General features: G+C 42.2%; 1 protein-coding gene across 1 annotated transcript in view; it reads right to left on the minus strand.

Moving 5' to 3' along the window:
* Positions 1–23,998, minus strand: part of eya4 (EYA transcriptional coactivator and phosphatase 4) — a 46,224-nt gene that overhangs the window by 16,481 nt on the left and 5,745 nt on the right. Inside the window, 3 exon segments of the mRNA XM_051071915.1 lie at positions 1,414–1,535; positions 3,840–3,889; positions 22,431–22,491. Coding sequence (XP_050927872.1) covers positions 1,414–1,535; positions 3,840–3,889; positions 22,431–22,463 — 205 coding nt within the window. The 5' untranslated portion in view covers positions 22,464–22,491.

Consider the following 23,998-nt stretch of genomic DNA (forward strand, 5'->3'; position numbering starts at 1 on the left):
GTGTGCTTTGACACATCAAGTTGACTAAAATGCAGCATCTCACTTTTTCCATTACATTACTATTAAAAGTGGTTTCCATGGCCTGTTAAATCAGCAATAGATCAAAGGACTGCCCTCAACAAAAGTACTTAACATCCAGTACTATTACATCAAACTGCCCCATCAAAAAACAAGGGCAGAGAATTAGAGGGGAGAGAAATCAAGGGTGACAGGAGAAAATGATGAGAAGGAGTAAAAAGAGAGAGACAGATGGACAGAGGAAGAACAAAAAAAGAAAGAGAAGGAAGAACCAGAGGGAGTGGGACAAGGGGGAGAAAAAGAGAGGAGAGGGCTCACTGGTGTTGACATCTAAGAGAGCGGTGATGCTTTAATGCTCTTGTAGAGGAAATAGTTTCCAGTGGGATTTTGGGCTTGCACCCAAACATATACACTCAAACACACACACACACACACACACACACACACACACACACACACACACACACACACACTCTTTGCCAAGCGGTTAGCAGAGGAGAGCAGAAGTGCTTCACCGTGTGTTTACACACATTCTCCAGCGGTTTACTCAAGTGCTCATGCCAGCGTGGGTGTGTGTATGCGTGCGTCTGCATGTGCGTGTCTCCTTCCGTCTCTATAAATTCCTCAAAAAGTACTTATCTCTGCATGCTAAAAAATGTTTCCGTCTGATGATTTTGCGATAGATTTCATTTCATTACATTGCACTCATCAAATGCTTTGCCCAAAGTGACTTACAGTATGCACTTTTAACCTCTGTTGGAACAACAGCTAGATATAACAGCTAGAAGAAATGAGACATCATTAAATGCAGGTGTGAGGTGTTGATACGTAGTTTGAAACAGTGGGTTTCCAACCTTCAACAGAAGATGGACAATGACTCTACTGTTCTGATTTCACAGACATCACTTACTGTTTTGCTGGCCCTCACTTCAGATGAAAACATGCTACATGACACTTAAAGGAATAGATTGGAACACTTTTGGAAATATGGTTAATTGTTTTCTCGTCAAGAGTTGGATGAGAAGAGTGATACCACTCTCATTTCTCTAGGGGGAATATGAAGCTATAGCCAGCAGCCAGTGAGCTTAGCCTAGTATAAAGTTTGGGAAAAAAGTTAGCCTGGCTCTGTCAAAGGTAACGAGCTTTGTAGCACTTCTGAATCTCACTAATAAGCTAGTTTAAGTAGTTTAATCAGTTTTTTAAAAAAAGTTTTGGGTTTGAGGGGACAGTTATATACATATTTCTTAGCCAACAAATAGCCCCACACATAGCCTCCTCTAAGACCACTTCAAATTTTCATGTAAAGATTTTTATACATATTTTGTCTCTGGCTACCTGCCACAGACACAACTGCCCATTCATTACTGCAGCACCAAATGTGTTCTGCCTTCTCACCTCCTGTTCCATTGGTGGTGATGGAGGGACTGCCAAGGTTGTTCTTGTCTAGCTTGGAGCCTGTCGAATCTCCACCTCCCACGCGGTTATGAGGACTGGCTAGGTCCTGCATTTCCATAGACCTACAGGAGGGGGGAGGAGGAGAAGGAGGGGGAGAAAATTAGATGAACTGCGATTTTTGAATGGATAACAGATCAACAGCAATACGCTCACACAGCTGGGAATGTCCCACCTCTATATATTACGTTAGGATCTCAGTGAAACACGTTGAGTGACATGCTGTATATCCACACAGGGATCACACACACACTGACATACACACAGAGTCATAAAGTTCATGCTTCTCCGTACCAGTTAGCTTACATGAGCATGTGTTCAGGGGTGCTAGACATTGTCTGCGGGCCTGCTGGCTCTTTTATAGTGTGTGTGTGTGTATATATATGTGTGTGTTTGTGTGTGTGTGTGTGCACACGTCTGGGCTCCAATACAAACCCACAGCCTGCCAGCATGCTTTAGTTTTACAATGTGTTCCACATGCATGACTGGGACAAACCAGCACACGAGGTGGTAATGGTAAAGTGAGAGTGTGTGTGTGTGTGTCTGTGTGTGTGTGTGTGTGTGTGGACGGTTTGAAGTGGAAGTAAATAGAGACATGAACAGAATGAAGGTGCATATTTACAGTGGAGTAGTAGCCTGCCTTTCATACAGGTTTATTGTTTATTTGGATCCCTGTAAGCTGTTACCGTGGCAGCAACGACTCTTCCAAGGCCAGGGAGAGGTGTAATTGTTTTTAATACATTTTCATACATGCGAGCTGTAAGCAAAGCAACATAAAACACTCGCTCATGACTCTTCATCACTGCTGCCACAAACCCCACACACTGGCATGTTCTTTCGATGAAAGACATAGTTTAATGTTGAGTCAGTGTGTGCGTGGACAATACTTTGTATGAACGTGTGTGTGTACGTGTGTGAGCCCTGACTCATGCTGCCCGCAGGTTGGTCACACTTGTGCTCTTTGTTGAGACATCAAAGTGAGAAATGACAGAGATGGAGGGAGAATTAAACAAATGCGGGCTGCTGGTCTACCACTCTGTGTGTACATACAGTGCGTGTATGTGTGTGTGTGTGTGTGTGCGCACATCTGTGTGGAAGTCTGGAAGCAGTCCATCTCAATGCTATGGGCAGATAGCATCGCCACACATGACTGCAACCCACAGTCAGACTGACAGGTATAAACATTTAGCTTTCAGCGGACAAGGAAGATGCAGCTAAAGGGTGCAAAAGAGAGAACGAATGAAAGATAAACACTCTAAATCAACTCCCGCTGTCAACTCTTTTTTTTTCTATTTACAGCTAAACATTCATTCTGCCCTCCTGTGCATTTTGAACTACAAACACTGATCACTGTTTTAACATCAACAGTGCTTTATTGTGTGTGAGATACTGAGCCAAGCACTAACTTCAAACAAAAGCCTGAAATATCCCTTCTATACATGGCAGTAAAAGTTAAGAACTTTCACAGATTACAGTGCCTTTTCACTTTCTCTCTCTCTCGTGCTCCGACACTCTTCATCCATCCTTTTCTTTTGTCTCTCAACAGCAGGAAATGATTCTGCCTTCCCTCCTTGTCCGTTTTTTTTCCCTCTCCTCTTTGCTCTGTTTCGCTCCTCTCGGGAGGCGATGCCAGGAGTTGGTGTTTCATAAACTCCTTTTCTGGTTTTCACATTATGTCTGGTCATTGAAAAAATATGCTGCTTGTTGCAACGTCTACGCCTGTAACTAAAGATTACAGTCGCTACTAATTAATCTGCTTTTAATTTTTCGATTAAGTTTTTAGTACATGAAATGGCGAAAAAAACACCCTTCTCAACTTCCCAAGGTGACGTCTTTAAATGTTTTGTTTTTTCTCCAACCTTAACTCCAAAACCCAAACATGTTCAATTTACAGTGATATATGACTGCAATATCAGTACAGCTGTGAGGAGCTGGAACCAGAGAACATTGGTGTTTTTTTGTTTTTTTTTAATTTTACTATTTTTTCTTGAAACATACCAAAATAGCTGAAGATTATTTTTCTGTTGCTCAGCTAACCCATTCAGCTGGAAATAATTAATAGAAATGAATTACTGTCTATGTTGCATGCTCTCTCTTCTTGTCCTTAGGTTTGGATCAGTATATGTTTTCCTCTGTGAGAGTGCGAGTGTGTGTGTGTTGTGTTACGGGCACTGAGGTCTTGGGAAAGTGTTGATGACCTCATCACAGCTCGCAACTGCAGTGAAACCTCACCTCTCTGCACCATGAACGGAGAACTAACACACACACACACACACACACACACACATAACTGTGCTCCAACACACTCACACAGAAAGTTCTGAAAAACTTGATATTGTTTGTCATATTATACAAACAGATGAGCGTACCTGGCGTCCGAAGGGTCTGGAACATGAGATTCACTGTGTGACTTCTTCACCTGCAGAGAAACCAGAGGAGAAGAAATGTTACTAAACACAAACACACACACCACTACCACCACACACATTACATACAGTTCATAAGAACCAGTGTTTAGTGTGTCATAAACTGGCCTCATAAACCAGCGTTTATGACAAATTTATGACAAATTATATTTACATCCTGAGCTGTTGTGAATAACAACAGAATAAATTAAACACTTCCAGGACAGGAAGAGAAAATTAAAAACTCTAATCTGATTTTAAATGACCTGAAAGGGAACAGAAAATGTGGCATCTGACTTTAAAGTTTCTGATTCTTAAATGTAACTATGATGCAGAGAGAGTAATAAATCAAGAGTGTGTGTGTAGCTGTAGCCACCATCGTGATGCAAGTGCTAACTGGCGCCTAAATGACAGATATTAACTTTCCCTTGTTCACCTGTGACCCTGCTCCACCCCAAGCTCGAGCCCCTTCCTCAACCCTTAAAGAGTTGAAAGGTCATGGCGGGGTCATGTTAGGTCACAGAGCTCACTCTTCACCCTTTAAAAGGTCACCATAGGCATCATATCGAGCCTTGACTTTGGGGGGTAAGCGAGACATTTGGTTGTGTCAATCACTGTGCGCTGGAGCTTTTCCTTAATCACTGAAGTTTGAAAAAAAAAAAAAGAATTGAGAAAACATGCTTTAGCCTCAGCGCCTCCACTGCGCTCGCATTCGCCGCACTCGTACACAGGGCTGGTTTTTATATGTGTTGCTGCGTGTGAGGGTATGCGGAGCTAGACGGCAGACCAGCGGTTCTCTATTAAAATTCCTCTCTCTTATTTGGAACAGGAACTAATTAGAACAGTAAATGCAGGGCGGAGTCAGGGCCAATGTGTACCAGCTGCCCTATAATCACTGTGTCAACACACTGTCGAGGTGTAGGGCACGCGCAGGGTGCCAAACACACACACACAAACACACGCTCACGGCCCAATTCACCCAGGCAGCATATATTCAAGTCATTTACACATTATCGCAATCACAGGTAAGTATGCTGAGAAAGTGCTTGGCCAAGCAGACGCTAAACTCCAGGTATGTAGAAACTAGGACATTTCTGTGTGTGTGTGTGTGTGTGTGTATGTCTGTGTGTGTGTGTGAGTGTAGAAGACTGCATTGTGATGTTATGGTTCTGATTAGAGGATCCTGCTGAGAGCGAATAAGAAGCAGCACTTAGCTGTTTAAGACAGGGTTCAAAGGTTAGTCGGTGCCCTCTTATGGATCACTTTACACACACACACACAGTCACACACAAGCCACTTTCATGTCAGGTTTCATGCTTTACCGAAATTTAACAAGGCTGTCAGTCACGACATCAACAGCATGGCCGTGAGAAACTGCAATCCACATGTAACGCACACTCAGGGCCACATACAAACGTGGGTGTAGGCTACACACAGGCCCGCATGTGCGCACACACACACAGACATAGAAACACACAAGCTGGGCTGTTTCTGTCTCAACATGATCTGTGAAAACACAAGCACACGCAGGCTTTGATCCTGAAAAGCTTTTATCACCGTGCTTCATCCGTTGCACACTTTCCCTCGCTCTCGACCTCTCTGAGTGTCTCACCTCTCTGTGTCTCACCACTTTTCTTTTTCAGAAATACTTGTTCCACATTTTCAAAAATGTCTGTATATACTTTTTTAATTTCACAGTTTTTCCAACTTAAACATTTTTTGTCATTTCTCTTTAACACACACAAATTATCTCAAACATTTTTTTGTCATGTGCTAAAACTTTTTCGACTTAAATTTCATTAAAAAATACTTTTACTACATCCGGCACACGTCATGTTAATGATCCTATTGAGGCCCATTAAAACTGTACTAATAATAAAAACCTGTCATACAATTATGAAGCAACAAAAATCCAAGCGCTCACTATTCCAGTTAGATTACTAGAAAAGAGGAAGTCCTGCATTAAGACACTCAGCGTCATTCTTCCTCTTTCCATATCTTGCAGTAAAACATGCACTATTTCATCTTTAACAACAAAACCAAGGGCCTACAAGCACACTCTTAAGTGGCCACAATGCCTAAAGTACCCATTTGTGTCACCTGAGCCACTTAAATAGGTGACCTTTGACCTGGTTGGCCGGGTGACCGGGCTAGAACACAACCGGCCCAACTCAGGGACTCCCTGAGGGATAAATACAGGTACCCAAGGTAATTAGCGCTAATAACAATGATTTATTTAAGGGAATTACATACTGCTATGTTTGTGTTGTTACTTGCTAATGATATTCATTATCTAATGGTTGTAATAATAATGTGATCCTAAAAGGCAGTAATAAGAAACATTAGGTGTGAGTCAGAAATAAGCAGAGGCAGTCCTAATTCTGGTCCTAGTTTTGTTTCTCCTTTTTTCCCCTTTTAATGAGCTCACTCAAGAATATAAAATTTGACACAGGAGATGCATCAACGTTTGTGCTATTGTTTCTGGCAAACTGCGAAAACCCTGCACAGGAAGAGAAAGGGGGGAAGAGAGGGAGACAGAAAGAAGAATAGCGCTATGTGTTTCTGGTCATAGCCCAACCCATCTGCAACGGGACATCCGATACCATGCATAGAGTTGCACACACTCACAGTCACACACACACTGAGACACATACACAATTGACATATGAAGGCTTTAAGAAAATCAGTTCTACAAGTTTGACACGTTTTTTTTTTTTTTTCCAAAATAATCTCTCTACAATAGAGGCAGTTTTTCCACTTCTCAAAAAACTGCCATAATGTAAAATACTTGAGCACTGACATGAATTGTGAAATTTTTAATTAATTTTCTTAATTGTGGGAAAAACACAACAAATGAATGAGATACCTTCCCATAAATATCTAAGAATATCTCATAATGATAATTTATTTAATCAACTGTAAAACCTATATCCAGATAAATTTAGAGAACAATTTAAAAAAACTGCTGTGTTTGCGTTGTTTTGAAACACAGTTATATTGTGAATTAATTTTACTTAAATTAATGTGAATAGTACCTGGCAGCAACTACAGTGCTGTCACTATGACCTATTAACCTCATTTTTTTTTTTACAAGTGCTTTAAATATTGAACCAAATCATCCAAATTAATGTTATGTCAAATATTAAATAGTAATATTCATCTTTCTTTTACATACAGAAGCATTTAGTCTGTCAGACATGTGACAAGAAAAGTAGAATATTAAATGCACTAGTAGTGCAGAGAACACTACAACAGACAATTTAAAAATAAAACTGTAGAATGAGTTTGGGAATAAAACATACTTACACACACACACACACACAGAGTTAAAGATCCGTTCTTACCTCAGGGTGTAATCAGGTCAGTTAGCAGTCCTATACTTCCACAAAGCATTACAGAGCTGTACGATCCACCAGCCTCCCTTCAGACACAGGCTTGTTGCTGTCTCTCTCTCTCTCTCTCTCTCTCTCTCTCACACACACACACACACGCACAAACAGAAACACACTCGTACACTCCTCCAACACAGATACACTTCAGCTCGTCTCTGTCTACCTGCCTCTCACTTTGTACTCCAGGTGCCACGTTTTTCTTGCTCTTGCTCTAAAGGAGAAAATGCATTCTTTTTTCCTTTCTCTCTCTTTCTCTTTGTGTCTTTCTTTCTGTTTCCCTCTGAACAAACACACAGCGGGTAAGAAAAGGAGACTGAATATAAACTACACTCCCCTCTTCCTCTCTCTCTATCGCTCTGTCTCTAAGGTCAATCCACACACAGCTCCTGTCTTCCTCCAGTAATGGGGAGCATTTCACTCGTCCTGCTTCCCTCCTCGTCTGCCTCCTCCCCCTCTTTTTCTCTTCTCCTCCTCCTCCTCCTCCCATCTCTCTCTCTCTCTCTCTCTCTCTCTCTCCTTCTCAGCTGTCACTCACTACAGACTCACTCAAGCTTACATTTAAAACCAAAGAGCTTTTTAAATGTAGCAGATGTAGCTTTTTTTGTGCAAGTCCATTCATAATAGAGACACAGATGGATAATGTAGATTCCACATTGCAATTACAGCCTGTATATGAAAATAATATGATGAAGAATTTCAAACGTAAAACATAACTCAAACAAGTAAGAGCCCCGAAAATCAAAAAACATTTGTGTGTACGACTCAAATCTTGCTGATGGCAGCTCTCACCTGATTACTTCCACCAACGGTAAATGGAGACGTGGTGAGGATGTGATGTCAATGTCTTGCTGTGCAGTAGAAAGTACAGGCTGGACCATAAACTTCACACTATGCAACTGACCCCCCCCCCCCCAAGACACACGCACACACACATCCTCCCCCATGTCACCACACCGCACAGAGACTCACACCTGAGTGCGCACACACACACACACCCAATCTGTGTAAATTGGAACCACACGGGCTGCACGTGTGTGTCATATGTGAAGTGTAGCTGAGCCGGAGGGATTGGTGGGTGGGGGTTCAGGAGGTACAACATCAACAAGGTGGACTCATGCACAAACACACACGTACACATACAAACACACATAAATCTCCCAGCTGCCTCGGTCTGAAGATGGCACTCTTTCACTATCGTCGTCAAGGTGTTGTCAGGGGAGGTACACGCCCAAACACACACACACACACACACACCATGTGTGAAATGATCACACACATTTTTAAACCAGGCCAGCACAGCAATTCTGACTCTTCTCTTTCAACAAAACCTCACCCCACTAATAAAAATTTAAAGAGTCAGTGCATTCAAATGATAAAAAATGCCATTTATCTAACTAAGTTTTGAAGCTCAAAAATTTCTGCTTCTACCACAAGTGGTGGTAAACTCTGCTGATCTTAGTTAGTATCGTTTTTAAGCATCTCTCTGGTGTTTTTGGTTCAGCTTGATTGTCTTTGTACTGTTAAATGGCTGTGGCACCGATTGTGCTGATTTAAATTTGGTCCATGTGTCAGTTGGACTAAAAGTTACTCATGTTTAGTATGTGTAAAGGCAAATACGAGTCAGCAAAGATGAAAAAAACATGAATTACCTATTCATTTTTGTACTGCATCTTAAATGTCATAATGTGTCTTAACAGAATTAACACAAGGCTACTTTTTTGTATTGTTATGCATTGTTCACAGATGGAATAGCACCTCCATCTTATAGGGGTTGTGGTCCTATACTTTATGGCCAAGATCTCAAAACTCAGTTGGCAAATAAATCCAGACATATCTGCAATAGATACCACTATAATTAGGTGGGAATTTTAATTTGGGTGAACTGACCCTTTAACAACATGCAGAGCAGTTTGAATGTTAATGTACGTGTACAAGGCAACAGAAAACAGCTGAGAAGGGTGCCAGATGAACACAGGCCTGGAGACCAATTTGGAACAGGGCCACTGTCTCCAACTGTGAACCAGCCACCTTTAGCTCCATCACCATGGTGACAGCATGCAGCCCTGTCCCACAGCATTTATCCCCCAAACCCTCAATAAACACCTTGATTGATAGACTGTCTGTGGACCTGTGCACATACATCAGTGTGAATATCTGTTCCTATATGTGTATGTGTGTGTGTGTGCGCTGAGTGTATGTGGAGGACTAGCTGTCAGAACAGATTAGGGTGTTGCCAAAGCGCTTGACAACTCAAGCACTTTATTATTAGCCAGGCAGGACCCCATCGGGAGGGGGTCGTCCAAATACATCCCTGATGAAATATTTTCACAGCAAGTGGAGAAGGGAGCAGGGGAGGTGTCCCAAAACACGCCTGATGAAATACAAAAAAAGAAAAAAAAAAAAGACACAGTAGTGTGGCATGGGCACATCAGAGCAGTGAACTGAGCAAAGGAAACAGGTAGTATATTAGACAGCTAAATGACAGGACCTGGCTTTGGTTTTTGTTGACTTTAGGAGTGTTTTAAAAGTGTCTGACAGAGGTGCCTCGCTCCCTTTAAGAGGCCCTCGAGAACAACTTTGTTCTTCAAGTGGAACAACAGCACTTTATCTTCCCCTCAGCAGACTTTAAGACAGGCAGAGACAGACTCTGATTCTTTGTATCTCATTTGTCTTGTTCTTCTTGGTTCTTTTCATTTATTTTGAGGTTTGAGATTTTAGGGGGGATTTATTTTATTGTAGTTATTACAAGCATTTTTAATAATTTTACATCTACATTTCTGAAATTTAAGCAACTAATCAAATATGACTTTGAAGGGGTAGTTTAACATTTTGGCATTTTGGCAACTTTATCGCTTTCTGTCCGAGAGATGAGAGGATCAATACCACTGGCATGTCTGTTTAAAAAAATATGAAGCTTCAAATACAAACACCAGTATCTCTAAAGCTCACTAATTTAACACATTATAGTTTAATTTGTGCAAAAATCAAAGTGTAAAAACAAAAAGTTGTGATTTTACCAAAGCCAGGCTAGCTGTTTCCTCCTCCTTCCTCATAATGCTAAGCTAAATTAACTAGCTGCTGGCTGTAGCTTCATATCTGCATATCTGTCTATTGTATAGACATGAGTGTGGTATCAATCTTCTCACCTAACTTTTAGGAAGAATGCAAAACGGCAAATTCCAAAAAATATTGAATTGTTCCTTTAATATTTTTAACTTAAAGAAAACCTACAAAAGTGAGGAACACACTCATGCTGTGAGGCCAAGCAGAGGTCAGATCAGCAGAACTTTACTTGAAGTTCTAGCGACTGACACCTTAAAGCTACTTAAGGGGAAAGAAAGGGTGAGTGAAGGATATAATTTTCAGCCAAATTTAGCTCAGTTTTAACAGATGCCTTTTCTGCTATGCTTTAGCTGTGTCTCTCTCTCCCAACAGGGTTCATGAGGAGAAATTATTTTTAAAAGTTTCTCACACAGGTACATATACACGCACACACACACCTGTGCAACATGATCATCCTGACATTGGCTGGTGTGTGTCGACCACAAAACACACTCATGAAGGATGTTACTCACCACACAAACATGTCCTCCATCTCTATCTATCCTCCACATATTCTCTCTCTCTCTCTCTCTCTCTCTCTCACACACACACACACACACACACACACCAAGTCTCACCCGTTTACCTGTCCCCTGCTCAAAGCTCTCTGCTCTCCCCATTTGTATGAGTGGTTATCGGTGTGGTAACTCAATCCCCTTCCTTTCATGTAAAATACATTGTGCCGAGCCTCCTCCCTCCCTTCCACCACTCTTCTCCACCCGCCCCCCAGTTCCCCCAGCCTGGGGAGGTGTAAAACTATCCCTCTCTTTATACCTCCAAAAATGCCCCTTTTTCAGGTGTAGTAGGAAGCTATAAAAGAAAAAAAGAAATGAGGGAGTGAAAGGGAAGAACAGGGTGAGTCTGTGGAGCAGGGAGGAGGTGGAGGAGGAGGAGGTGTTTGGGTGAAAAGGTACTCTCCAAAAACATCTCTCTCTCTATGTCTGACTAGGTACCTCTCTCTACCTGCCTATGCTCACATGAAACTGCCAAGAGCTGACTGGCGTTGCTCACAATTTGAGGGACACAGAAATGAAAGTATGTTCACACGCAGTTTCTGCACCTCGAGTATCACATGTCTTTGAACCTTCGCCCAGGGAGAGAGAGAGAGAGAGAAAAAAAAAGACAAAAACAGAGCTAAAACTAGACGTTGGCCTCTTCGTTGAACCCCCAAGACAATATGATCTGAGAAATGAGAGAACAACATGCAGCATGGTCGCTCCAAGCTATGTAGCACTGAGATGTTGCGCGATTCAAGACAAAGAAAGAAGAAGAGTCTGGCATATATTCCCTCTCAAAACCACAAACTGTCATTTTTACATTTAGGTATTTGCACAGATTAAACAAGCTTTTTATAATCTGTAAGGAACTTTAGTGGTTCTGGTGGGGGAAGTTTTCTTTCTTTCTTTCTCTTTTAACCTTCACTGAGAGCCAAGTTTTCCCTGTTTCCAGCATTTATGCCAAGCTAAGGTAGCAATCTTCTGGCTGTAGCGTTACTTCTAACATACAGAAATGAGAGTGGAATCAGTCTTCTCATGAAACTCTTGTAATAAAAATCAGTAAGCCTATTTCCCATTCTGTTAAATTCTTCCTTTAACATGAGGCAGAAGAAGAAATGACATGGGGGCCAAGAATGAGCTTCTACCCTGCATCCAGACAAATATGGGGCATTTAGAAAAGGCATCATAACTGCTGTGATACCACACTTGTGTATATGTCATATATGCAAAGGATTGGCCATTTAGTATTTTGCCAAGAAATCTGTCCAGATCCTGTCCTTATATGTTTAAACTACATCATCAAGGAGAGAAAAAATGTTAACTTCCCAATGACCTGTCCTATGAAATCAGTTTTACCCTCTGAAATCATTCTTAAATCCCCGTTTCAATTTCAAAAGTTTGATACCACACTGATGTCTGTATGATCGGTAGATATATAGATATGAAGCTACAGCCAGCAGCTAGTTAGCCTAGCTTAGCATAGGGACTTGCCGATGCTACCCTGCATAGCTCTTGCTAGCTTGGTGCTATGCCTCCTGGCTAAAAATGTCACTTTTACAGAGTCGTGTTTTTTATTAAATGACGCATTTCTTCTGATGACAAGGCATGGAGTTGAATTATTATTTGAATTATAAGCTAGCAAGTAATTCCTGATGGGTTTAGGGTAATCTTTAAAATTAAGGGAATGGTTCAAGGGTGGTTAATTAAACTCACTAATTTTAAAATTCCCAGCAAAATTTTTATTTAATTGACTTATTGTGACTACACGTTTGGGGGAGGAGGAGCCGTAGAGGAGAACAGTAACTAAGGCTGCTCTCCATCCCACTGGCCGTCCTGGTGGTCTTCATATCTGTCATTTAAATTGGCTCCTCATTGTCTCGGAGAGTGAGGGAATCACAGACATGATTTAATGCAGCTTTAGTCGGCGGAGACAAATGAAAAGTCACTGATGGATGTGTGTGTGTGTATGTATGTGTGTGCGTGGGCCGGTTCTGCGCTGTTAATTGTGAAGCGTTTGGCCTCGACTGCCCCTGCTCAGCTAATCTGATGAGAGTGATTAAAAAAACAACTGGGAGAAACCTAAACCAGTCCACGGCTGACCAACCACACACACATGCACACACACACATAAGCGCTCCGGCCCTCACGCTACTCAGTGGCACAGAAACACTAAAGAACACACAGCTCAACATGAAATATCTAAAAATACAATAGACATCAATAGAAAGAAAGAGGGACTGATAACTGCAGAGTGGTGTGTGGATAAGTGTACGGTTGAAATAACTAATCGTTAACACTTTTATATGGACAAAATGATTAATCAATTAACTTCAGCAGCCTTTAATAATTGATCTGAATGACTCAATACATGGGTCAATACATGACGCCCAGCTCCAGGCTACACGATGTGTATGAGTCATAGCACGAGCACAGATTAGTAACCAAGGTAGAGGTTGTCACGGTATAGCCTATAGGATATAATATTACACATATGTCCTAATTCTATTAACTTATGCCTGTTTGTTAACAATAGTAATTTAATTGAAGGCTTGATTTAGAAACTCAGAAGAAGAATCTTTAGTACAACAAGCAGCAGCTCACAGATTGGTCATTACACGCTCATGCTGTGAAGCCAAGCAGAGGTCAGATCAGCAGAACTTTAATTGAAGTTCTAGCGACTGACACCTCAAAGCTACTTAAGGGGAAATAAAGGGTGAGTGAAGGATATAATTTTCAGCCAAATTTAGCTCAGTTTTAACAGATGCCTTTTCTGGGCTGTGACGTTATCATCTGCCAACGCAACAAACTTTAGAAAAAAAAGGAAAGTAAAAGCTTCTCCGTAAAAGGAACAGAGCCGAGCATGGGTATTAAAGATTCTGAACAGTCTACCTACATGGTGTCAGTGGTGAGCCACTGTCCCACATATCTACTATTAGCTTGGTGCTACACTCTCTGGACAAAATTCCACTTTTACAGCGTCACATGTTACTGATTTTACTACAAAACAAGGAATTAATGGAGTGTGATGAATTTTAAGGATACATTTAAGGGGAAATTAAAGGGGAGAAAAGGATGTTAAAGGGTTAAGTGACATTTAGAATGTTTTTGAAATACATCTGTTACTGTATATCAACTCCATGTTTTTGTGGCAGAAATCAACTTGATGAAATGGAGAGTAGAGCGAGTGGCCTGGAACAGTACGAGCTCCTCACTGCTGCTGTGCAAGACCTGAAGAAACACAACACCACCCCCCCACCCTCTTCACCCTTCTCCGTCCCTAAAACCGACCGCAGCTACCGCAAACCCCCACACCCTCCGCTCAATCCCCATAACGCAGCCTTTCCCCCTCTGAATGCACCAACCCACACCCTGAGCAACTCCACATCCCACAGTGAAATCAATGAGATGCGTGTGTGTGGTGTGATGTGTGTGTGTGTGTGTGTGTACACCAGGAAAAAGGTCAGGTAAGACAGCGAAGAACTGAAAAGCAAAAAGTGCACATGCAAGTGTTATGTGTGAGTCTAATTCTGTCTAAGTGTCTAAGTGCCCAGGGTGGTCATAGCTGGAGTGTGTGTGCGTGTGTTTGTGAGCCTGTGTGTGTAAGTGCGTGTCTGTGGCAGCAGCAGCAGCATCAATAATTAAAGCTAATCTCATTAGGCCTCAGATCCCTTTCAGACGCTTTTAATTAAATGATGAATGGCCTCCCAGCTGCCTGTTAAATAATGCTGCTCATGACATCACAGCGTGTGCATGTGAGGGGTACGACATAAGGTAGATATCCTTTTAAAAAAAAAAAAGACACACGGATGGACATTCAGCAGACAGATAGGTATGCTCTCACACACACACATGCCATCTGCTCTCAGATCTGATATGCAGCCGATTATTAGGAGTTACTGCTGCCCAGCATGCCGAGGAGAGCGAACAGGAGTTGAGTGTCTCAGAAGTCACAAGCTGTTCCATCATACCAGGCCTCGAAACACTTCATATCATCTTCCTAATAAAATCACTCACAATACCATATGTCTGCGAAGAAGGGAGGCAGATTGAAGGAGAGGAGGATGTACGTAAGTGTGAAAAAAGAAAAGAGAGAAGGGCAGAAAGTCCCAAAAAAGGGACAGTAGAGAGCTCGGGGGTGTGAGAAAGATAAAGATAAAGGAAGACAAAGAGGGAGAGACCACAGGCCAAATTAGAGAATGAGAGCAACAGGTAAAGCAGAGGACAGGTAAGGGTGCCAAAGTGCCCTAGGCTCCAGACAGCATGGACCTGGCTATGAGAAAACTCATAATCCCTTCTGTTTCTCACCCCCCCACCTCTCTCTCTCTCTCTCTCCTTCCCTCCCCCTCTCCACCGTCCACCGCCCCCCGCTCTCGGGCTGGCTCTGTATCGGATTGCTGACTTCACAATAGGCCCTGAATCATCACTCTAGCCGGAGACACAGAGGGAGAGACGAGGAGGCGGGCAGGCCAGAGGATAGAAAGAGAAGGTGGGACAGACAGAAAGACAGAGGTACGGAACGGACAGGCAGATAGAGAGAAATCAAGGACAGGGAGAGTAAGATGCGTCGACATCAGCAGCTGGTTAGATCCAGTTCAAACACAGTCACATGGACAAAGGTGCTTCCTCAGGAAGTTGTAACAAGATCAGTAAATAAATCTAGCACAAACTGAAAATAGAAACACAAAACTGACATGGTCTCAGTGATAATGGAAAGCATGCTATAGGATACTATACATTTTAATGCACTGCATACCTCTTTGTGTCCTTTTTCAACATGCAGGGTATACTTCAGCATTATTAAACTTTTTTATGGTTATGTTCAGGCACTCACGGCACTCGGTTAAGGTTAGGGAAAGACTGTGGTGTGGTTTAATAAAGAAAAAGTTCACTGGGACTTCAAAACCATAATGCGCTTTCGGCCCATGTACGTCAGCAGACAACAGGCTGCGGTCTGCTTGACCCATGCATCAACTTTTGACACAGCAGAGAACATTGGAAGTCTATAAGACTACCCTGTATGCTGAAAAATGACACTTCTGAGGTACCCAGGGCATTAAAGAGCCATCCCAAGGGGTCCTGACCAAGTGTCCATTTGTGACAATTTGGGAGTGAGGCTGTTCCTCCTGATGCTGAGTACCAGGCTGATACCAATGCTCTTTTATTCACAACTTTAAAGTCTTGTTTTATGTAATGTAACATGAGGCCAGAGACTGCTGGGGTGCTAAAGAACTGAGTCAGCAGGCCATTATGACTCAGTGAATATAACTGACCTTATCCTCTTAATAAGGTGAATCGGATTGGTGCTTCATTAATTTGAATAACATTAACTCTTAAACACCCACCCCCCTCTTGGGGTGGTCTGCTTTAATTAGAACAAATGGACTGTTTAAGATCATTAAACGACCCTTGCAAAGAATTTGCAAGACATAAAGTTTCAATGATTCCTTATACTTGGACTCCTGCTTTAAAGATAGAAAGACAAATATTTTTATGGTTTTAATTTAATGATCTGCTGTGCATTACACCTAGACTGATTTAACAACTGAAAGGACGAAGAGTCCAATCTATTAAAACATTACGTTTTTGTAGTAGTATTAGCAGTGTGTGAACGTCCTAGATAGAGCTAGTATCTCACAGGTCGAACAGGAGGTGGTAAAAGGTTAAAAAGTGACACCAGGTAGTGACAAAGCATTCGGAGGAATTCAACCAGGTCAGTTACCTGGAAGATGCATGTCATGTATACTGCTTAAACAATTTGTCAATTAATCACTTAGTTGATCAACAATTCTGATAATCCTTCAATTATCCATTGTTCATTTATCAAGCACAAATGCCAAACATTCGCTGGTTCCAGATCCACTAACTAGAAGACTTGCTTTTCTGTTTTTTCATGCTTTTTTTTTTTTTAATAATTGCTAATTAAATATCTTTGGGTTTTGGACTGATGCACAGACAAAACAAGAAATCTAAGGATGTCACCTGGGTGAGTAACTGTTATCCAGAGGAAAATTAATTTAGTTTGCAGCCAGGCACTAAAACACATTGGTCACAAGAACACAACAGTCTATAGCCAAGGACTTCAAAGGAATAAGAAAATATACAATATATGAAATCGAAAAATTAGTTGCAGCTCTAGAATGTAGTATTAAGTCTGTCAGTACAGAGACCCAGGTCACAGCCCATCTGGCCTCGGCGACCCCTCTGCTACCTCTCTGATTCTACGCTGCAGAGAGAGAAATCCAATCTCCCAGCAGAGGCAGCAGAGGAAGTTCTCGCGGCAGGCAGGGCAGGCAGGTTCCTCCGTAACCAAAGCACAATTGTTGCAATTTCATTTCCTTCCCAGCAAAATGAGGAAAATATGCTCCTTTTTTTGTAACCAATGGCAGATGAACAGACCAGAGCGAACAAAAGGTGGGCTGTGCTATCAAGGTCTCTATTTATGGAAGTTGCTGGGAAGTAAAATGTTTTACTACTTTACCATGGACTTCTGTCCATGTAATGTAATTTTTGGAAGAGTTTTGAATTCAGCGTCATTACTGGTGCAGTTTCTTTAAGAATCAACTTCCATCATGTTAAAATGTTCAGTGGAGAGAAATGTAACATCTGGCAATAATGTGATTTTCCTTGAAAACTCTTCAATAATCAATAAAGTGGGGAATCTTGGCATGAAATATTGTGCCTTGATTGACTTCCATTAAACAAGCATGGTCACAATATGAGACAGTCTCCACTCAGATGACCCTCAGCCTTCCCACACCACAGAAAGTATATGTGTATAACAGAGAAACACCTACACACACATACAGTGTACTCTCACACAGACACACAAGCACACATATCATGTGGTTTCCTGTCTGGTGCGTTCCTCTAGAAAGCCCACGCCGGGTTGCTCTGGGTTTCTAGATGGATTCTCCAGTCTGTTTGGGGGCTTCGACTCTGTCAGACTTTGATTGTTTCACAGGCCGTCTGTGACCTGCTGACCTCACACCTAGCTGGCTTTCCCTGGCCGCCCAGACTTTCACTCAACTCTCTTATATATGAGATATAAATTATCTGAAACAAGACTAGAACTGAATAGGTTTTTGGTGAAAAACAGACGTTTTGGCTATTTCATGCATCTTAAATAAAAGTAATGTCAAAACAAAGGCTCTAGAAGTTCTTATTCCGTTTTTCACATGATAGTAGGATTTTATCTAAGGTATTCACTTTGGCTGATTTCTCCAATGTTCCAAACCTCATTTCTGAGAAGAACCAGCTCACTGTGTGGATGAACCTAACAGAAACAGTAGGAAACCTATAGCTGGGTTCCATCCAAAAGTAACTATATCAGCCTACCACCTCTACAGCTTATTGATTAAGTCACAACCTCCCGCCAAGAAATAGTCTGTCAGTATAAAACCACAACTTGTCATTTTTACACTTTGGTATTTCTATGGACTAAAGAAACAAGATGAAATATGTTAGTTGCTGAGCTTTAGACGTGCTGGTAGGTGGATTTGTTACCTTTGGACAGAACCAAGCTAGCTTCCCCCTGCTTCCAGTCTTTATGCCAGGCTAAACTGACAAGCTGAAAGCAAGATGTGCGTGGCGTTTAAGAGTTATTGAGGAATTCTATCCATTCAGTCAACACCAACTCAAACCTCCATTCGGCTGTCTCCATCCCCAGAAACAACTGTCCTGTCAGCATCAGCTCCGAAGGAACTGAGCAGACAGCAACCGGACAAACTTTATATACTTTTTATTGATTTTGGTGCATTTCCAAGCCACTCATCATAACTTAATCAATCACTACAAATACCATTAGTAAGTTCAGAACATATAAACAGTCTGAGATTTGTGTGAACAGCTGTCTGTGGAGATTACGCTACTTTAAGTATGCCAGAGAAAGATTAAAAAAACAGTAATGTAAAAACCTGGGGGGATATGGCATTTTTTGAACTCTCCACATTTCCTTTTTTGTCTGCTTGTCTGCTTGACTTCATCTCCTCCTTTCCCACAGTAAATAACCATAATGAAATCAAGAACAATAAGTTTTATTTCATGAAATTATTAAGTGTCCCAAATTTGTTCTTCCCTCAGCACAGCTTAGACGGAGGTGACTAAAAGTCTGAACGACAGAAACTCTCAGCAGCACTCAGCTGTCAGCTAAACATAAATCTTGCAAGAATCACTGTACACTAAGCTGAAATTGAAGTGCACCTCGGTGCCACAACTAGGATGCCAGCCTACTAGAGGGATGCCAGGGGGTAGCTGTTACACTCCACACTCCTGGTGTGATCTGTCCACATGCCTTGTCGCCGGGCCAGATTTTGAAACGACTGTCTATGACGCCAATGCAATCTTGGCAATCAGGGTTGGGCCGTGCTCGTATTTAGCTACTGCTGCTGCATGTAACTTTGTGTGAATGTGTCTGTATGGGGTTGTAGGGGTGAAAGAGGGGTGCAACCTGACCCCTTTCCTCCTCTAACTCGGTCTCTCTCTCTCTCTCTTTTCTGTCACACACACACACAGACTGGGGACAGCTGCCATACTCGGGGCCTCTCCCAGCGCACCAGAGGAAAAGGCTATGGCTAAAAGAACTTTTTTCCCTCTTTTTTCATCCTCAGCCCCCTCCTCCATCTCTCGCACTTTTTTCTTCCCGTGGTCATACGTTTAAATCCTGCAAGGCTCCCTGGGGTCAACAAACACCACCGTTCCCCCCTCGTCTCTCAGTGCTTCCTCCGTTAGCCAACAGACTGGAGACTTCAATCAGGGCTCTGTCGGATCAAGAGTCATTGAGGGACTGTGTGTGGAGTTTGTGTGTGTTCATGACTGTGTATACCCAAGGACTCATGCTGGTCTATCTGCTTATGCTTATACAAACTGATGCTAATGATTCCACTACACTCGTAATAAAACATTTGATCCAAACAGCATTGTCTTCTAATCGTTGTCTCACAGAGCTACATTAAAGAAAAAACAGTTATCACCTTTTCCCCAAAGCTAAACAAGTATGTGAAACAGGTGGAGTGAGACACTTAAAACAAGCTAAAAGTAGCATTACGGGGCTAACCACTGCTGGCCTGCCTCGGGCTCCTTCAAGCGCTCCCTGAGGACCCCAGACGGCAGGCTGGCCTTCGGCAAGCAGGCGGCCAGAGAGGACGCCTGACCATAACCCAGATGACGAGCGATGGATGTGGTGGGAAAAGGGCGGGGTGGAGGAAGTAAGGGACGGGTGGACTTTAAAGGGTAGAGGGAAGGGTGGTGGGGGTATCAGGTATCAACAGACAACTCCCCGAAACTTTGTGTGTGAGGTCCACGCTGTTTTCTTAGTCACCCGAGACAGGACTATTTCAATGAAGCAGCGTGGGGAAAGAATTAGCCACTTTCAGTTTAAATATTAAACAAGAGGGAAACAGTCAAAGGAAATGAATTGCAATTACTGAATCAATTTACAAATTAAAACTTCATTCTCAATTGAAGTTAAATCAAACTTGAGAAAGCTGTCATTTGATAATTTGAGGTTCAGATGTAATCAGAGTGAGAGTATAACTGCAATACAAAACTGCAAATACAGTTTCAGCCAAAAAGTCATTTAACAAAACTTGAAACTGAGCAGAAAAGCACATTTTATTTACAATGCACAACACTGATATTCTTGTATGACACGAATATCATCTTAGTTTTTGTTATTGATTGCCTGCACAGGCTCCACAGAAAGATAACTAACAACTATTCTGATAGGATTCATCCTTTTTAGTCATTTTTCATCAGAGATGCCAGTTGTTACTTGTTTTTAGCTTCTCATTGAGATTTCTTCATCTCATATACTATTAAACTAAATACCTTTGGGTTTTTGATTTTTGGTTGGACAAAACAAGACACTTCAATGTGTCAACTTGGGCTTTGGGACAGTGTGATAGGCTTTTTTATTTTTCTCTTTTTTCCCAACAACATTTTTTTGCCATTTTCTAGGCTATAAGATTAATCTATAATGGAAATAATCATTAGTTGCAGTTGGGAAACATTTTCACTTTACTGATTTTATTCTCTTATACACTTTACACACAATTATGTCCTCCCATTGCTATCAGTGAAGGTTGACTAAACATTGGAAACACATTTAAGTATAATGCAACAGAGCATTTTTAGCAACCAAAAAAAAAAAAAAAATCACAAATTACATCGTTCATTAATGCAGGGCTCTTGAATTAGACTGTATTGATTTTAGCTAAGTGTACCTAATAAATTGGAAATTTTGTGTCAGTTATAAACTGTATATAAAACCTAAAATTTCACAAATCATTGATACTAAACACTGAATCACAAATAAATCTACAACAGCAAATCAAATTGAATTAACTGAGCATCAGTTTTACGTAGCAAACTTCAATATTTCCTGCAAAAAAACAGGAAAGATGACACGTTTGCAGAACTCACAAACCTCAGCTCTAAAAGCTTATAGGTTTGTGAGGTATGATTAAAATCTCTGCCCTTGCTCTGAGGTCTCATTTCCAACCTGAACAATTAATCAATGTCTTTGAAGCCGCAGCTCAAATTCACATTATAAATGATATCACTGCCCTATTTAAAGCAGGTGAAGTAATTGTGGAATATGGACATCAATATTTGATATTTGGATGTCAGCAAGACAAGATGGATGCTCCTCTCTTTCCTCCTTTCTTTCTTGGTAATTCTCTGTGTGTTTGTGTTGTTGTGTTCATGTGCAGTACAGTACGTGTGAGTGACAGTGCTCCACTGGGGTCAGCCCGTAACCTAACCCAGGGCGAGTCTGACAGAACAACACAAAAAGTGGGAGAAAAACAACATACTTCATGTGCTCTGTCCCACTTCGTGCTATTATTACTGTCGAGGCTGGCAGGTCAGAGGGAAGGTGGGGGGTGGGGGTGAGAGGGAGAGAGAGAACCAGGCTTGATGGAGGAGGAGGAGGAGGAGATGAAATTACACCTGTTCTGGTGGCTGACTAACGACTTTGAAATGCGAGTGGACCTCGCTCGCCGCCAAAATCATTTTCCCAACAATACGGCCTGATCTTTAAACAAGCAGAACTGGGACGCTGTGCTGACGTGACGCAGAGACGGCCTGCTGTGCTGAGACACTAACAAACCCTCAGGGCTGTGTGTGTTTGTGTGTGTGTGCGCGCGCGCCTAAGTGTGTCACAGAGGTCTACAGAAACAGCAAAAAAATAAGTCCCAACTTTTTAAAATTTAGTTGATCAGCAATTTAAAAGATTATGAATTAAGTGGAATTACGTGCACCTCTCTACGCTCTCCTGTGGACACTTATACACACATGCACACACACGGCTCCTAAATTGATGTCTATGTCCAAGTCTCATTCACTCTGACTGCTGCCATATGGTTACTGTACCCTCACTGAACCACATCTGCTGTGTGTTAGCGCGCGCACACACACACACACACACACACACACAGGGGCATACACGCATCTCTCCATTGCACCCATGCTCAGGCTTGTGTGGCCGATAAAAGGTATACTCAACCACCCACACACCCACCACACACTCACACACACTTACATGCATACAGTAGCCCTTAACTCACCATCTGTTCGTTGAGGTCCTGTGAGGCCTCCATGGCTTCTTTGGTTGTGATCCACTGCACACTTGAGGGGCGAAAAAGAGAAAATAAAAAGTGGGTCAGTGGATAGAAAAAGAAGTCACCTTTTTATTATTCACCTGTGCACAGGTTTAATGGTGAATGATCACCTGCACTAACTGTTTTGCGGTGGGTCTTGTGGGTCTGACCACCAAAATTTAATCACATTTTGGACAAAACCACCCATCATACTGTATTAATTTCCCTCCTTTTTTTCATGCCTTTGTGCATCTGTCGGTCAGGCCTTCTGTCAGCGTGTTTATGTGTGAGCAACAGGAGACTGAAGGAGGGAAGCAGCAGCGTTAACTTCGGCATATCATCTTCAGCCGAGGGTGAAGCGGAGAGATAATTGCAGAAGTAAATATCAACAATGAAAATGGAGAAGTGTAAATGATACGGCTGCTTGGCTGGCTCTGGACCACAGACACAGTGGCTAGCTAGCTCACGAAGACAGTGAGTGACCCTATTAATACTAGACAGGAGACAGGTTGGTGCAGGAGTCTGGAGTGATGGAGAGGCCGAGGTGATCGTCTACAGCTTCGAGTGAGATAAGATGCTGCGATCAGAAAAAACGAAGACAGAATTCACATTGTCTTTTCTTTCTTTCTTTTCCTCCTTGTTTCTGTCATACAGAGAATGACGTTGCAACAAAAGGCCCAGCTGGAACAATGGAAAACAATGCATCAACCAACAGAACAGCACAAAATGGCTCCTCTCTGCTGTATCGTGCAAAGGCCGTCAGAAAAGTTTGACAGTTGAACAAAAGAGTGGTTTGCAAAGACACGCACTTGCATGCAAACACAAAAGTCCTTCCCTGTCATTAGATCTGTGGTTCCCACCAAGTGTGGTAAGGAGTGCCGCTGAACCATTTCCAGCTAGTCTTCCCCACGAATAAAACACATTTTTATGCAACTGCTCTATTTCACTTCAACTTATTCTCCTGCACCTGCACTTTGAGGGAACAGGCTGCAAATGCCGTGCGTTCTGCACAATGTAATCAAGGCTTTGCGGTTGGCTAAGTGAATAAAGGTCTACTACACAACAGCATATATCACACAAACCAGTGTGTGAAAGGTGTGTGTATATGCATGTTGTATTCACAGTAAAGACACATAAGGGATAAATGGACTGTTTTCTCTTCTATGAAGGCTGATCAGCATTTTAAATTAACATGAGGGACACTAACAAGCACACATTAAACTAGGGGAGGATGTATGACATATATGACTTTTTTCAGTTAGTTCAATATATATGTGTGTGTGTGTGTGTGTGTGTGTGTGTGTGTGTGTGTGTGTGTGTGCGTGCGTGTGTGTGTGTGTGTGTGTGCGTGCATGTGCTCGTGCACCGTGGAGTTTTCTGGCTCGATCCTTTAAACTAACTGGCATCCTTTTAATTTTTCATAGCATTCAGCTCCTCCTCGCCTGAAACCAAAGACAATTAAAGCTGCGAGCAGCGTTGAACGGGCCCTCGCACCCGGCGCCCGTCGGGGGAGCGGCGACCGCGGGACCCCGGCA

This window comes from Lates calcarifer, linkage group LG7_1 (genome assembly GCF_001640805.2).
Source record: "Lates calcarifer isolate ASB-BC8 linkage group LG7_1, TLL_Latcal_v3, whole genome shotgun sequence".
In the NCBI taxonomy this organism is placed as follows: domain Eukaryota; kingdom Metazoa; phylum Chordata; class Actinopteri; family Centropomidae; genus Lates; species Lates calcarifer.